At 39.0% G+C, this 17,876-nt stretch overlaps 2 protein-coding genes across 2 annotated transcripts in view; one reads left to right on the forward strand and one right to left on the reverse strand.

Annotated features, from left to right (window-relative positions):
- The window catches only part of LOC126968075 (retinol dehydrogenase 5), a 180,134-nt gene extending 162,484 nt beyond the window's left edge, over positions 1-17,650 (forward strand). The window contains exon 7 of the transcript XR_007730132.1: positions 17,640-17,650. The gene's annotated coding sequence lies outside the window, so the exon portion shown is untranslated. The remainder of the gene's footprint in view (positions 1-17,639) is intronic.
- The window catches only part of LOC126968086 (protein TIS11), a 55,721-nt gene continuing 39,009 nt past the window's right edge, over positions 1,165-17,876 (reverse strand). The window contains exon 2 of the mRNA XM_050812901.1: positions 1,165-3,848. Within this exon, the coding sequence (XP_050668858.1) occupies positions 3,141-3,848 (708 nt within the window). The 3' untranslated portion in view covers positions 1,165-3,140. The remainder of the gene's footprint in view (positions 3,849-17,876) is intronic.

Consider the following 17,876-nt stretch of genomic DNA (forward strand, 5'->3'; position numbering starts at 1 on the left):
GTCTCCTTACACCAATGAATGTTTCTCTGTCGAACTACATTGTCTGAGGTATGTGATATTATGTTCAATATAATGCCACATCCAGTGGCCAGGAAAGGCCATAGACAGCCTAGCGAAACTCTCTAAAAAATAAAAAAAAAGATTCACTCGATTCTATGAAACGTGCAATCATTGATAGATTAACAGATGACGACTAGAATCTTTTTTAAAAAAAGGAGATAGCCGAAATCCATTACGTTTTAAGCAACTGTTCGCTTTCAAACTTAGCCGGATTATACTCCTTCGCCAATTTCTACTATTTCAAACTTTGTGTAATGACTGCACGTTTCATATTAAACTAAATTTAAATTTTGACTTAGGCAGTCCCACCTCTTATTACGTAGTATTTACATCCTCTTTGATTATTAAATGCAATCTATTCAGTGCTGATAACATTGATATCAAGGAAATCGCAGTGTTGATTGATCCCACAAGATGGACATTTGATCTGGGATGGGACAGATCGTGGTGGAGATCTATGTGGGAGGTCCAGCAAAGGACGTCTTTCTGCTGAGATGACAACATCATTATCATAGTTTAAGTTCAATTTATTGATTACAATGTAAAATGACCTACCTAGGTGAATAATTGAAAAAATGATCGCTTTTTGATACATTGGAACTAATATCCTTTGGCGGTTTTTCCATAACAATAATAAGCCTCTTACAGTTGAAAGTCTACGTCTTAAGCGAATGTAAACTTAAGGCAAACAACTTTTACTTTAAGTTTCATATTAAACTAAATTTCAATTTTTATTTAGGCAGTCCCGTCTCTAGTATATTTACATCCTCTTAGGCCAGGGGCTGCGAAGATCACTTGCCCGCTCGAGCAGCTCGCCACGAGGCCGTCGTAACTCGCAGCCTACTGACTACGACTAGTGATTGCTGAGCTCGTTGTTTCAACGTAAGGCGTCGTGTTCTCCCACGTGACAATCCAACCTCTATTACGTAATTCACTGATACAAAAAGCGTTATTGCGAACTATCGCGGGCCCTGTGTTCCGGGTACGATTCTATTGTTTAGCGATTTCGCAACCTTTTGTTTTGCTACACTTATTCAATGCTTCAATGATTGGAAAGGTAGGGAAATAGAACGAGGCAGGTGGGAAACAAAAATAAAAAAATAATTAACATATTTTTGACTATAATTCAAAAAATGCAGATGCAAATTAAAGAAACCTTAAAAAAGAATGTCATTAACAAGCACTTTAGCTGTTACACTTTGTCCGTCATATAATAGTCATTTTTTTTGAAGATTAACTTACGATGAAAAAATTAAATAAAAAAAATTAAATACTTAATTATAAGTGACATAGGTACTAGAGTTTTAAACTAACATCTGTTATATTAAATGACTCATGATAATAATATTACTAACATTAAGTTACAAAGTAATCGTACTTATAATCAAATATCCGTTTAAATACAAAAGAAATTAAATAAATCAACTTTAATGGTTTATAATTCGTAATGAACTGATAATAAATAATATTCGCGATGAAAAACGCTTACAACTAAATACTTATTATTAGGTACAAAATTATTATCCCTTAGTGGTTACAAGGCGTCAGGAAACCACTCGGCTGACATGGAGAAAACTGAAACTGAACCGTCTGCTCTACAAATAAATACCACCTCGGTACAAATGTCTATAAATAATACAAAACAGAGAAACAACATCAAAATTATACTATTTATTACTGGTACCTTGCAATTTGTATGAGTACAAAAATATTCTGTGGCTTTCATATGTAATATCTCTATCATCTGCAGTTTCTATCAGAACTTCTCCTGATCACTTAATTGGTCCCTTAATTTAAACTTTAATTAAACTTTGTTACATATATAAAATATCACACTTTAAATTCAAAGAAAAAAAATCCATTCCATTCAAAATTCTACAATTAGCTCTGTCAAAAGTACAAAAGTAATAACTGTGCCAATTTGAATTCTATATTCAAATTAGACAATAAATAAACAATCATGTATTTTGATATAACTAGAAATTAAATATTATAATCGATTTATTAATTAATATATAGTAGAAGGCACTCATTATGAAGGCGCGAGCGGCACGGGGGCTGGAAGCGCGGGGGGTTGTGGCCGCTCACACCGAACACATTCTATCACCTGGCTCCTTATTGTCGTCAATATTTAGAATTTTTATATCATAATAATATATCAATTTATTTATTTTTATGCTACAGAAATTGATACAGAGCGCTCGATGTTTCAACGGGTATACGAATTGGTTGTGTGGCGAGTTCGGGCCGGCGATATCACGCGTGTGTGCAGGGCTTTTGTTGTTGAGCGTGAGGACGAACAAAACAATCACCAAAAGTGTGGAACTGGTTCTCGAGCTCCGCGCGCCTTCGTCCGACCGCCACGCAAAAAACAAAAACCTCGCAGACGACTCGCCCGAGGCGGCCAGTACCGACACTTTGTACTTCTACGAGAAGATTGATCCGCGTTGCGTTTGTCGACTGTGGCATCGTTGCGACCATCTCACGACAACGACAACTAGAGCACAAACGCAACCGTCGCAAAGTGGTCGTGGAGCGATATACCCGTCGAGTTCCCGTCGCGCGTCGGTCACATCCACTCGTGAGTGTCGAAGGCAAACAATTTGATTGAGGTACCAGACGTGGACGTGACCGACGACGGCTCGCGATTGGATGTAGGACGCGCACGTCCCGAACGACGCACGCCATCTCCGCTAGGTACAAATAATATAATATTACAGTTAAAGAGACTCGAAATAAATAATAAATTATTATCTTAATCCTTAAAAATAGATCACGAGCGCCATCTCGCGGCAGGGATCTAGCGCGGATAGGCAGTTTATCAAATAAATAATGTTATTATAAACTAACTTTACAGAGACCACCGCTCGGCGCACTGCTTACAAACACATTAGTACAACATTCACACCGCAGACGACCGACGAGGGTGCGCCGGCCAGAGTGGAGATCATCGGTTGAGCGGGGTGCGGCGCACGGGACGGCCGCGGCGCTCTGGAAGACGTCAGGAGGCACTCGGGTGGTGGACGATCCTTATACGCTAAGCTGGATTCGATATCTTACGACTAGGGAGTTTCTTGCGCCTAAGCGATCACGAGGTCGCCGAACGCCGACGACAGGCGATTGAATACCGGAAGCCTCTCTTCTTCGGGGTCGGGAGAGTGGGTGCGGCGGAAGGCGAAGGCGGGCGCGTGCGCCGGCGGAGACATCGCGGGCGGAGAGTGCGGCGCCAGCGGGGACTGCGGGGACAGCGGCGAGTGTGGGGAGCGAGGCGACCGGGAGCCGTCGCTCATGTAGGAGGCCAGCGAGCCGCCGGAGGACAGCGAGCCCAGGGAGCCGCCGGGGGACGACGACTCGCGGCGCCGGGCCTCCTCGGCGTTGTGGACGAAGTGGCAGCGGGGCCCGTACGGACAGAAGCCCACCGAGTGGAAAGTGCGGCACAGTTCGGTCTTGTACTTCGGATGGCGTTGAAGGTTCCTGAGTTCGCGAATGCCGTGCGCGAACTGACACTTGTCGCCGTATTTGCAGACGCCGGCTTCCTCGAAGGGTCGGCACAGCTCGGTCTTGTAGCGGCTGGTGGCGGGCGGCGGGGCGGCCGGGTCGCTGGTGGTGCGCTCCAGGCGGCGGTGGCCCAGCGACGACAGCAGGCCGGCCAGCGCGCGCTGCGCCGGCGACGACGCGGCGCGGACCAGCGCGGGGTGCTGCTCCCAGCCCGCGCCAGTCGCGGCGGCGGCGCCCGACAGCGGACTGTTCAACGACCCGCTCATCGTCTGCACCGGTCGAGATTGGCTCTGAAAATAACAAACACGACGTTATTTTCTTGTATTCACGTCGCGACCGAAGGTAGAAATTATGAGTAATGAGTATGACGAGACAATATTTGACGAGACGGCGCCTATTTCTGCCGCGAAGCAGTAATATGTAAACTTTACTGTATAGGGCGCCGTAGCTAGCGAAATTACTGGGCAAATAAGACTTGACACTTTATGTCTCAAAGTGTCTAGCGCAATTGTAGTGCCGATCAGAATTATTGGGTTCTCAAGAATCCTGAGCGGCACTGCATTGTAATGGGTAGAGCGTATCAATCCCTCTTCACTTAACCCTCAACACCCTCAGGCTCTTTAATTATAAATGTTTATTGTACGATATCACATTGTAATCCATATTTTATATAAAAAAAAGCTCGCTGAGTTTCTTGCGCTCATTCTTCTCAGGTCTGAGGCGGTCTCTTTAGAATGGGTGGTAGTTTTTGACGTTCAATAAGTGATTTTAAATCCTATTTTGAATAAAAATATTTGAATTTGAATCATAATCTGAACGTCCTGCTCGTCTCGTCCCTTACTTTCATAAAATAAAATATGTGTGAATCTAAGATTATCCGATTTGGGTAAAATATTAGCCATAATAGATAATTTACTGTTAATACATTAGTAGTCACGAAGATATCATATGAAAATATAGCTAAACGTAAAAACCCTAAAAAAGTAGGATATTATATTTTAATAGTAATAAGTAGACTCGTGTTAAATATGTTAAAATGGGGATTTACTAGGCAAAGTAATGGTTTATTTTTTCATGGTACGGTTAAAGGTTTCATTTTTTGCTCCATAAAGTGAATGTGGCTCCAAGGGACCGGGACCGGGGTACCTGCTAGCCCACAAAAAACGATCCTCCGACACTGATCGGTCGCATCTACCTGCTATGGCAGGCTATTGGCAACGATCTCAACGTTAAAATGGGTCTCACTTCCAATTAACGAACCCTTAAAAGCAGGCACGTTAGGGCCCCGGGGTGAGCCGAATTTTAATGACTTCAAGCAGATTGTTCTAGCGGTGTCCTGTCGTGTCGTCTCGTGATTTATTTACTCTTTGTTACAATAGTTCCAATGACCACTTGCTATGTACAAGAGAAGTAATTGTAAAAAATGCAAATTGGTTGACTTTTGTTATAAGATCGTCGAACTTCACATCAGCATAACAATGAACACGCGGCCCGCTCTCGCCCTCGCTCGTGACTCGCGTCGTTGTCTCCAGATTGCCTTCATTGACCACCATTGTTTGACTATTCTCCCTAATAATAAATTGCTATTGCTATCATCTACGAAGTGGACTATTATTAGCTGGATGACAAATACAAGTCTGTATCGCTGTGTGAACAGTTCTATTTTTATGTGAAAATATGTCAACGGCTACCACAGCGGTGGTTGGTTTTTTACTAGGACTATTTTTGCACCCTTACTTTATCTGTAGTTTTAGTATGGCTCAATAGATAATCACCCAGAATCGCATTATAATAGTGTTTATCGTATCGTTATGGTAACTGTATGAGGACGACGTTTACCTTGGGTATTATGTCCATCTCTTGTCTGAGGATCGTGGTCAGTAATATGGTTGCATTTGGAGCGGATGATTTGGATAAAGAGTCTTTAATTAGGTCAGTCCATATTGTTGGAGAACGACTCCGCGATCTTTTCCCTTCGGTATTTCCAACCACAATTATTTTTTCCAAGCTTTCATCGCCTCTGCGCACTGTGCGCGCTTCTACACATGGCGGAGAAGCGAGTTTTTATTCGGAGCTGATTCAGGATCGATGCATTGGTGTGTTTCGTCATTATGTCATTAGCACTTGCCTAAATATAGAAAGAGTCCTGTGTGAGCGACCACGTCTGTGAGAAGCCAAATCAACGATGCAGTTTCCCAGTTCCCACTAGTATAGTGGTGAGTGGTAAGTTACGTAACACGAAGTACTTGTAGTTATAAAAGGTGTGCTCTCTTGTGGTTCGGAATACACATATTAGACAACGAGCGACAGAACAGGCCGGCATCCATTATTTATAACAGTACCCCATCTTGTATGCGTCCTCAATCGATGTGAATGACACATCATTGTTTATTCCATTCGTCTCCGCTTTGTGCGTAGAGCGATTAAACATGAACCATGTCTTTTAAAATGACAAATTATATTAATTATTAATCGATGCATAAATTTAATTCGTTACAAGTAAACAATCGCACTACCTAGTTTGGGTACTATAAACACCTAACATAATAATGTGTAATGATGTAAAAACATCGCCTAATAAAAGATTAACTAACTCGACTTAACTGAGGTATCATAAGTTTAAATTTGTTCCTCGTGTTAACATTATGATTGTCGCAGTTTCTAGCAAATTCTTTAATGCGCTTATGAACATATAGAATATTATCAAGAATATATTGAGATGCAACAGTGAAAATGTCTATTTCTTTAAATTTTTCTCTTAAAGATTCTTTAGGACCTAGTTAGCGCGAATAGCTCTCTTCTGCAGCACAAAGATGGTATTAATATCGGCTGCACTGCCCCATAACAATTTATCTAATGTTTGACGAAACGCTTAGACCATCACAGATGTAGCGTAGATACAATATATAGGTATGTCAATTCTGCCTAGTTCTAAATCTTTGAGCCACACTACATTCGGTATGGTGTTACGAGCTATGCCGTAATCGAGTCCGGTGGATTCGCGCATCTGTCAAAAGCGTAAGGGCTAGGAGAGACGTGGTGAGCCGCGAGCGGTTAGTCGGCTCGAGTGTCGACGGCGAGCGAAGTGTAATGACAGGGTTATCAGAGCGTGCCATTTGCTCAGCGCTTTCCATCGGGCGTTGCGTCGCAACTAGTGGCGACCAGCCGCAACCGAGGAAATGCCGATTTCCAACGGCCGCGCCAATTGCGTACTCGGGACCGTGAACGATGACATCTAACCTTTGCGATTTGTCTGTAACAGCTGTCTCAATGGTTAGTGATGATCATCTTTACTGAATCACGCTATGCCGGAGCAGAACGTACTCCCAGTGGTGCGGCCAACGATAGATGACCATCGCCACCAACGATTTTTGCAACAGCCAACCCTGAGCTTGAAATGTTTTTGCGGAAATTCATTTGGATGTGGTAACCAGATCAATCAATCGCATTAAACTGTTGTCAGTTAAGTGTAAAGTAAATAAATAGGTAATGTCCTTTACTTTATCAACCCAACCCAACTCCTCAACTCAGAGTAGTAGAGCTGGTAGAGCGGGTAAACACAAACACAGGTGGCGGGACGCGTCCGTCGTCTTTCGTGTGCTGCTTCTATTAGCGTGCGATCGTGTCAACGCGACGAGCACGCAGCTATTCTGAGATGCATTACTGTCCGTTAGCGGGCAATATTCAACAGGTCGCACAAACTACAAACACGTTAGTGTATGAGACTGGTCCGCGCCACTCGCGCTCGCCAGGATCACAACGCTCTAAATAAACTTCCATTAAAATCCACACAAGGACAGCTCGATGTTTTGAAAGCCATTCGTGTATCAAAAAGTCGCCTGCCAATTAAAGTTGGCTGATAAGTTTCGCAAATTATTAACATCTTTCATAAATAAGCATGACATATTGAAGCAAGAATAATTTTGATAAATTAAAATAGCTGATTTCAGCAAACAGTGATATAATACACGGAGACTAAGAGTAACTAAGTATAGCAATTATTGTTTTAATGTCAACAATCAACATAAATAAGAAAAACCGGCAAAACAACTTGAAATCCCACTAAGAATGAGTCTCAGATAACACAATCAAGCTTTTATCAAAACGAATGAACTTGCAAATTGCAAATCTCATTGTAATTATACGTTGTTCTGTTGTATATAAAACAAATGACAAACGCTTCTTGAGCAGGTATCATCGACACTTACAAATAATAGATAATATAGAAGTAAACGAGGCGGTGTCACACAATATCAATAAATACATTTATATTAGTAATTTTTGACACGTATGTTTATGTAAACGCAAAAAATTGTTATTTCGTTGGGTTATCGACCTCGCTGAAAACGTTCGCGCCATCATGACAGCATGTGTATTTACTCATGCAATCAGTAGAATTGACACCTCCACGTTTCTCGCGGGCCGTAAGGTCCTGCTAAATATACACACTCTTCAGATAACCTACGAGGGCAACGGCTTCGGAACAAAGACTCTTATTCAGGTTACTGGTTTTCAGCGAGTCGAGTCGCATGTGCGAAACGGTGCAGAGATCGAGTTTAACAATTCAAATTACAACAGCGCAAATATTTAAAAGTAACCCAGTTCGACAAAGACGACAAAGGCTACAACGAATATGGAAATAATATAATCATTTATTCAGTCATATGTGAACGTCACTCAACTGGGTCACACGAAATTTATAATTGGGATAAATATTCTGTACTTCTAACACACCGGCAAGAAGATCGCTAGCTTTTTTTTTAAATAATATTGACACACTAACTATCCCGCCCCAAACTAGGCATAGCCTGTACTATGGGTGCAAGACAACGATATACTTACTTAAACATACATTAATACAAATGAACATCCATGACTCGGACACAAACATTAATATTCATCATTCATCACCGGAATTCGAACCCGGGACCTCTAGCTAAGTAGACAGGGTCACTAACCACTGAGATATAGGGGTCGTCGAAGCTTGCAGTTAAGTGTACTATATTAATTGCCAAAATTAATATTCCAACAAACATTAAACCAACTGTGTGATATGATTTCCTGGTGTAACACAACACGCAGATTACGCGCCGGCCGCACCATTGGGAGACGGTCGGCGACAATTGATACAGCGACCGAGCCAAACGGAGACCACTCGTAGCTTAATTGAACGTTAATTGCTTTTAATCAAATGCGTTCTATATTTAAACGAACTTTTAACGATTTCCAACAAGGGGTAATCGCAATAAAGAGCACTTTATTACTTGTCAAGAAAGGATAACACTAGATATTGATGTCTATCACACATTGGTTCATTTCTCCAAGGAACAAGGCGAGGGAGTTTACGATTGCTTGTTGCTAACATCACGTTTTATTGAATGATTGCGCGAAAATAAACCGCTCCGAGCTTCTGTTTCCCCTCCTAACAGCCTCGCAATAATGGCAGCATTAAAGTCATTAGCCCTCCAATCCTTAGAATCGTCTTACATAACCTCTCCGTGGCTGACACCGCACGGCGCTCACTCGTGATTTGACGGTTGACATTACATTCTCTCATTGTTTCTCTATTGTTCACGTTTACGACAGCATAACGAATTCAAATGTTGCTTATACGTATTAATAATTCATTGTTATTTACGTTATTCAAATAAATCAGGTAAGGATTAGTAATAGTCGTACGGTGCTAGTGAACCGCGCGGCGTTTATTTTAGGCCGTAAACAAAGAACTGTGAATCATACAGACACAGAGTGACACAGCGTAACGAGTGCTCGTTGTTTGTACTTTAGGGCTTCTCTACATAATCGTACAGCGAACGGAACAACTTTAAAAGTTGAGTGAGTCTATGACAGGAATTCGCGTGTAGCAACACTCCGCGACATTCAGAATTAGTTGCACGAAAATGGCGAAGAAATTCATAGGTCTTGGTCGGCCGTACCATCCTTTTCTCGAAGAAGTTCAGGCCATTTTCGACCCACTATAACTCCGTTGTGAATAAAACTAACAGCCTGAATTTTTAGTAGCCAAGCAGGCATTGTATACACAAGGTTTATTTCAAATTTCATTCAAATTGAACCCTGGTTTAAAAATTATAACTAGTCAAAGTTTCTTAATTTTGTCACTCACTCACTTAACTGACCGATCATCAAAAAGTCTAAGGCACTTTTAGCAGACATACTAGATTTAAATTCAGAATATAAGTATTAAGTGTATAAATAAAGGTAAAACCATATACAATATATTGCAATTTCGGTCCATTTATCTAGATACACCAAGTGCATAAATAACTTTGTAATCCCCTATAAAATATATGGGATTACATAGTTATTGAAGGTAAGGCAAGCTTACGTGGCAATTTCGAGAGTTACAAGTCTGGGCGACTTTCATCTTATTAATGTCAACTTTGGAAGTATTAAAGCGCAGGAAACCTCAATTTGTGAATATAATTGACCAAGAAGCATTTACCATCCAGATTTGCCAAAAATTGTCACATGAAAACCTCCGAGAAAAACCCATAAAGACAGTGGGCTTTGAGAAAAACTATATGTAGCTGAAGTTCATATAATTGTACCGGAGAAGTAAAGGGGGAGGATTCTACAAAAATAACAAAAGCTCATAACACAGAGAGTGGGCTTTAAGAAATAATAAAAAAAATACAGTGTTTATTAGAAGTAATCGATAATTATACTAAATTAGATTGCTTAGTGCGATGGTCAAGTCAATAAACATTTTAAGACATAAAATATTTTTAATATTGATATGGTCACTATTCGATGTTGCTAGGTTAGCTAAGTTGGGGCTGAATAAATTCACCAGCTCAATACTACATGGATCTCACAACTTTTTACGGTAGAAGAACTTTTTACAATTTATTCTTTTGATGGCATTTAAATGATTGGATATGTTATAAATAAGCAGCTTATCATAAACGTTCGTATAAATAAGCCTTTACAAAGGACGCGTTCAACACACTGCTTCCATTATTACGAGATAAGGGAACACACAAGTGATTACAATAATGCTCCATTAATAGTTATGAGAGTGACAGTTATAGAGTATACGCTCTCCCGCGGATCTCGTAATTAGAACAAACACACGCCTAATGCATCGATGGGAGGGACGGTTAATTTAAATTCACTTATTTAAATATTATCTTAAACGATGTCGATGTTGGTAACGTTGGTGAGCAATACGAATTGCATAATGTTAAACATTGTTATAATAATCACCATAATCCCATAAATAGATAGTAGAACAAAAGTATGATATAAACGAAGAGAGAGACATGGAGAGTTCTGAAAAGTATAAAAAATAGAAAACTGAATAACACGCGGCTAGAATAAGAGGTAAAGGGATTCTGTTAAGATCAGAGGTAGGAACTTAGGTTCGCTTTAATTTTAAATAATGAGACAAGAGAAAACTCACAGATGAGTTCGGATTCTAGGAAGTAAACGAGAACAATAAAATCGGATGGGATCGTAACATTTGGAGACATGTGAACTCTGCCTGTTTGGATGTGAATGAGCCGCAGTGAGAGTTCGGTTTTACTGCGGTGAGTGAACACGATACCCGGCCCGATCGTTGGGCCGATGGATGAGTAAGCCGGACGCACACTGTCCACCACGCATGCAGATGTGCTGGCAGCTTATTGCGATGCAGGAACGCGCCCTCTATGGTAAAAATTCCATCACTCGTTCACCTTTATTTGAATAGCCACAGACCGATCGTTTCTGGTTATTATTCGACACAATACCGACCGTATAGATTATTAGCTGACTGCGCAGGAAATCACGTAGCAATGTTTCGAGAATCCAGTCATTAAATGTCCACTATATTATTTGTTGAGGAGAGTTAATAATGCACATATTATCTCTATACACGTTCGTTGACATAAATGATGTGAGAACACTTGAAATTATAAGCAGCAATTGACTTTCATTATGATCACACATGGAAAAAAATAGATGATTGGTGGCATTCAAGATGGACACCAGAGTCAATCAATGATGAGTAAGCTCTTTGAATCTGCTTGAGGGAGTTGGTTGATACGCTGGATGCAATTCTAATTAAAAACCTAACTTGGTACATCAGTAAACTAATACGTTTTTATCTTTGTTAGAGAGAATAAACGGGTAGGTGTATCACCTGTTGGAAAGTATGAACAATCAACGCCAGAGTTCTTATAGAGGCATAACAGTCATTTAATGGAAGTGGACGAGAAACGAACGTACGGGTAACTTGATGTTAAATGATTATCGCTGCCCACATTCTCATGCCTTTAAGGAAGGTTTATGTGCTTTTTTTAAGGGACCCCATATCATATCGGCACAGCCTGGTTGTACGTGGAAGAAAGTTTCTTAAAAACCGCTCTGTGGAGAAACGCTTCACATCCAGATGGTGGGGATGATATTCTAATTTGTGGCGTGTCGTGCGTAGGTGGAATTTGGCGGCAAGAATCAGGTCAAAATGTCAATCAGGAACTGTAGCGGGCAGCTGATTCTACTTCTCTCATTCACAACCTCCCATCCTTTTTAATAGATTCGTTGTCTATCTGAATAGGTACATCAATTTAACAAATATTTGATAATAACCAAAGCAGACGCAGTGATGCCGCTGGATCTGGCTCGTCCTAGCACCGACATTACAATGTTTATTGGGCAGCGTCATAAACCGGCCGTAAAGCAAATGTCAACAACGGCAGGGGATCGGTAATCGGTCCCAGTCTCGCCGTGTTTACCCTCTACGCCGTGTTCAAAGCGGAGGAAGTCCGCAACGCTTTTAGCACCTCGGCATTTATAGATGCAACGACATGCATGCATGTCCATTTGCAGAGAGAGTCAACAACGTTGGTCACGAGTCACTATCACTTGCGCCCGTGGTCACGGTCAACCATACATTCTCATTTATAGACAAATATAAAAAAAATATGCTTGAAGCACGTTAACTTTACATAGCTTGATCTGCGTGATAATTAACTTAGTCATTCTTTTGTCGTCATCATCACAAAACGTACATCTAATTATCTATAAATTTAATAGAATTCAAGAGTCTGCTTATAATGTCATAGTATTTGAGAGCTATTGAGTTCATGCATATTTTTACGTGAAAATTATAAATACACCGAAGAACTTTATATTTAGGATTAGAACTAGATACCGCACTACCTAAGAACAATAGCTTTTTTAATACGTCAACTATTAGATGATTGTGTGCGTGGCATCATGACACTCAGTGGCATCTTTCAAATTTTGTAATATATGCTTCGTGTTATTTTACATTGAAATTAATAAAACACAAAATACTTACTGATGATATGTGGTATTATTTTTACAAAGTTTTACTACGCAACCCGGCATTTTAGTTACAACGTCCCACATTGCTCAAGACTGGCTCGAGTGAGCTCACTTGGGCGTAGTATTAGTTACCGCACTTTGCGACTACGCCTGCGGTATCTAGTTTAAGACCTGAAACGGAGCTAATCGGAGACCAATCCTTAATCTAAGCCGATGAATGTTAATACATAATACGTAATAAAGCAACTACTATAATTCCCTTGTCTTACACATTATTGATGCGTCACAACACCCGCTACAGACCGCTCTCCCCGCAACCTGTCTCTACCTACCTACAACATGATTCACAAACAGTACAAAGGAAATACATTTTCTGCGATTGATACCTATTTTAATCTATTATTACGTTTATTACTATACATACTAAACAATTGCTTTCCATTATACGATTCAAGGAAATAGTTATTGTACCTAATTCTTGTTATTAACTAACAACTATCAGTGTTGTGGGTTTAAAGGGAAGACAGAACAGGAAGAGGAGGACAAATAAGTAATGTCACGCCTTAACACTATTAATAATAATAATAATAAAAGATTAATTAACCTAATTGGGGTGTAGTGGACCACCTTCCTCGGCTCTATGTCTCCACGTCACGTAGACCTTCATTATCTCCTAAGTTTGAGCTTCCTAAGTTGTTGACGTCACAAACAATTCATTCTAACATTTGCCAGAGAAGCACGTACAGAAACGGAGCTTGGAACTTTGACAGTTCTCATAAGTTTTAAAAAAAAAATATTTATTGCAAATGGCGTCTGCTTGACAACAGCTACTGCTTAGTTATGCTTTTCGCATTTTGAAATACACAAACTCCTTATTACGTGGATTAACTCACAGAGTACTCTTAGTTATACTTGATTAAGTGTTATTTTAAATGAAGTAAATAATACAACAAAATAGTAAATAGAAAAAACAATGCAATAAAGTATTTAGATAAATACACCTACACACGCATTCTTGTGGGCTGTAAAACAAAGTATACACATAGGAAAAGTTGCACTATCCGGCTTCCAGATGGCGCTGACTAACAAAATTGAAAGTGTCGAGTTGCCTATCTATGTCAGTATATTATTATTACTCTTATCTATGAAAGCGAGCATCACAACGATAAGGAGCGGTCGCCGGTCAGTCAGTATAAGGAGCGTCTTAAAACCCTGAGGTTAGTAATACATTGTTATTCAATGATTACTTGTTTCAATATGCAAGTGGCATTAAGACGGACCACTCATGCTTGTATCTCACAAGTATATGTAAGTGTTGATTAAATAGTCGACGAGCGCTATACGAGTACGCCGTCAGACTAGCAAACAGACTATTAAGTTGCAAGTGCATCGACATCGAGCGTCGACACTGCAAGGTCAGTGTTGGCTGGAAGGTTAATAAAATAGCTTTCGGCTATTTTTACACGTCCATCTAGAGAGCGGCGTGTTTTATTTACTGTTTCCTTTACCGGGATATCGGTGCTTTCGGCAATGTGTGTTTATAACTTTATATTCGGTGTCGCGTTGTAGTCCGAGGGGTACGTCATGCTGAGGAAATCCAATAGATCTGAATTTTAAAGTTACCCGATATTGAGCAAACTGTTAATCAGATGGCACACATAGTTCTAAGCTGTTCCATATTCTAATTCCAACTATATCAATAGCAATGGCGGTATTGTATACATTTACAAGAAGTGGTTCCATGATAACTATGAGTTCCACATTTAAGGAGGAAGAGTCATTTAGCCATATTATCACATTACGTTCATCAAATTTCAAACAGGATCTTCTTAAAAAATTACACGTCTTACATGAATTTTACTATCATTATTTTAGCCTATATCAATCTGGATTTCCGTCCATTTTGTAAAGAAAAGGCAATTGTTCAAAAAGTAGTTTCATTGGATGTCAATTAACAATAACATTTTTCACACTATAGTGTGGCGTATACTATTATATTTAATAGTATACGCCTTAGTGATTGTTACTATACATACATACAATGACGCCAGTCTGCCGGAGGGGCAGGCACGGCTATTTGCCAAGATACAAACGTATTTTTTCTTGAATCATTTACTCTTTCATTAACCCATTCATTTTCACCATGCATGGTATTTTTTGCTCTTAAACCTGGGCTAGGTTCGCTCTTTAGTACTGTAACAAGGAGCTCTTATCGGCACATAAAAACCCAATGTTATGCGGTTGACCGTAAAGATTAAAATATAATTTAAATAGATTGATATGACGCAGAAGAAGAACATAGTCGAATAGAGAATAGATCATGAAGTGAGATAAGAACGGTCGGACTTCTGCCTAAAATAATTATTAATAAGAATATAGTAATATACGCTACCTACCTACATACTTGACAATATATATAGTCTTAATAAAATGTGCAAATTCAAAATATTTATAACCTTTCACTAATTAGATAATATTTTTAAGCTGACCGTGTAAATCGTTTCTTTCCCGAAATGCCAGAGTAGTGATTGATGGCGAGAGTTCGACTCTTTCAATGCTATCTGCGGTGTTCCACAGGGCTCTAATTTGGGGCATTTATTCTTTATTTTATATATGAATGATATACAAATTTATTTATTTAAAAATTGTCAGGTATATTCTATATATATATATATATAGTAAGAAATAAATAAAGTTGGCAAGAATCCGATGTAAAAGATCTACAAACGAATCTTGATAGATTTGTTAACAACAACAATTTTGCAAATGTGGTTATGTAAAATTCACAAGAAAGAAAAGTCCATTAATAAGTTCTCACAAGATCTTGGGCAACAAACGAAAGGAAACCGATTCCATTCGAGAGCTAGGCGTAATATTCCATAGCAAAATAAATTTCTATAAACATATATAATGTATCGTTACAGTTTTTATAAGGGACGAGACGAGCAGGATTCTTAAAAAACTTAATAATTCTGAGCGGCAATACAATTGCGCTCGTCACCTTGTAACATAAGATGTTAAGTTTCATTTACCAAGTAATTTAAATAGATGAAAGATGTGTGTTAGATGTATTTGAATATGTACAACTGTTGGAGATCCATACAACTCACCGCTCGCCGCTACCATCAATCTCCGAAATGTTGTACTTACAGAATATGTATCTCATAATGTAGACTTACCTGGAAACAACAAACAAAACAATAAAAAAATGTTTAAACAATATAATACAATAATTATAATAATATAATATAATATTGAAAGACTCTTACACAAATTATCGTGCCCCAAATTAGGCATAGCCTGTGCTATGGGTTGCAAGACAGCGATATATTTAATACGATACTTCCTTAAACATACATTAATTATTATTAATAACATATTTAAATATGTTCAGTTAAATACGTATGTAATAATAATTTAATTTTGATGAGCACATACAGTAAGTTATATTTTCTTTATTAGAACCATAACGCGGTAGATCTAGTCGAGTTGAACCGGTCTCGTTTGAAAGCGATAGCGTTTCCTACAAGAAAGTAAAACCGTTCTCGGTTGGCCGGAAAAGCTGGGCCGTAATTAATTTGCACAGAACAAAGCAATTTCATCTCGATATCAAGTGAAGCCTGAAATAAGTTTGTATTGAATAACAATGGCGTTATATCAGACGCGATTACCGACTCTGTTTTGGCCGTGTGCCTTCCTCTCAGGCGACTACTTCCGTCTCCACCTATTTCCGGGTCATACATTACATACACATTTACGGCCTTACATATAAACATGGAATAAATAATATAGCTGAGAAAAAACCAAGAGTATGCAAAATATTTACAAATAGACATTTTGCTTATAATTCTTTTTGGACGTATAACGTTTCCCGCGTTTCTTTGCAAGGCTGCCTGACGTTCGGAAAACTTCACAATAATAATTATCATTGTATTGACAGTGTTGTCAACGACATTTTTTTTGCCCTTTATCTTTTATACTTTTCAAGTGATTATGATATGTGTAACTTCAGGATATGGCATAACTGAACTTATAAAACCTATGTTCGCAGTGCGATATGATAGGGTAACGTTAAAGTATATAGAGTAACCCTTATTCATAATAGTCTGCTAACTTAAGGCATTGCTAATTCTCAGCTCTGTCTTCTTCTATTGACCTAAGTCAGAATGAGAAAAAACACTCCAAAGCGGCAGTTTAAAGTTAGCGGACCATTATGAATAAGGGGGAATATGTATCGTTGAATTTCTTCTACCTTTATCGGCGAATTATTGACGCTCCCAACACGAGATGAGCGTGAGCTCTCAGCTTCGTTCTAAGGAGAGATGTTACCACTAAATACCTGGATGTGCATCTGCTGGTTACATCAACAGTTACATATTAATGGTGGAATGGTAAACATTCGGCTCGGTCAAAGTACAGTTAATTGGGTACAACGATCAAATTGTATGACGCGGAAAACACAAAACAGTTATCGCTCATGTTTATAAATACATATTGTGTTGTGCAAAAAAGTAATTTAGATAACAATTATTTAAAGTTGTAAATTGTTGTTAATACAAACTTCTTTTTTTCTTAGATACGCTAAGCTATTTAAATTGTACCGTGTTAAATCGAATTATATACCTTTAACAATTAAATTCTTTTTTATTATTGAAATCTAGACGTAGGTGCCTATAGTATACATATCTATTGAAATAACTCGCGTTATATGACATAGTGCCAAAACATCCTGCGAGTCTAGTCGAGCGCTTCTGACGTGCATTCGTGAGTCGTGCTTATACTACATTAAGTATAATAAAACTATCCGAAGTAAAAGTGTCTTACGGCCGTTTTCAATAACGTATCTCTAGTTACGGATATATTGCTATCACCGTTTAATGACAAGATCTTAAGGATAGATTTGTCTACATCTAGTAAGTTAAACTAAGGATAGCTAGGTTATTGACAACGGCCGATAATCTATTTTGCTAGGTTTACATAGCTTAACCATTTACGTATAAAAAATATGCGTACCAAAAAGTTCAAAT

This window comes from Leptidea sinapis, chromosome 14, assembly GCF_905404315.1.
Source record: "Leptidea sinapis chromosome 14, ilLepSina1.1, whole genome shotgun sequence".
NCBI lineage: Eukaryota > Metazoa > Arthropoda > Insecta > Lepidoptera > Pieridae > Leptidea > Leptidea sinapis.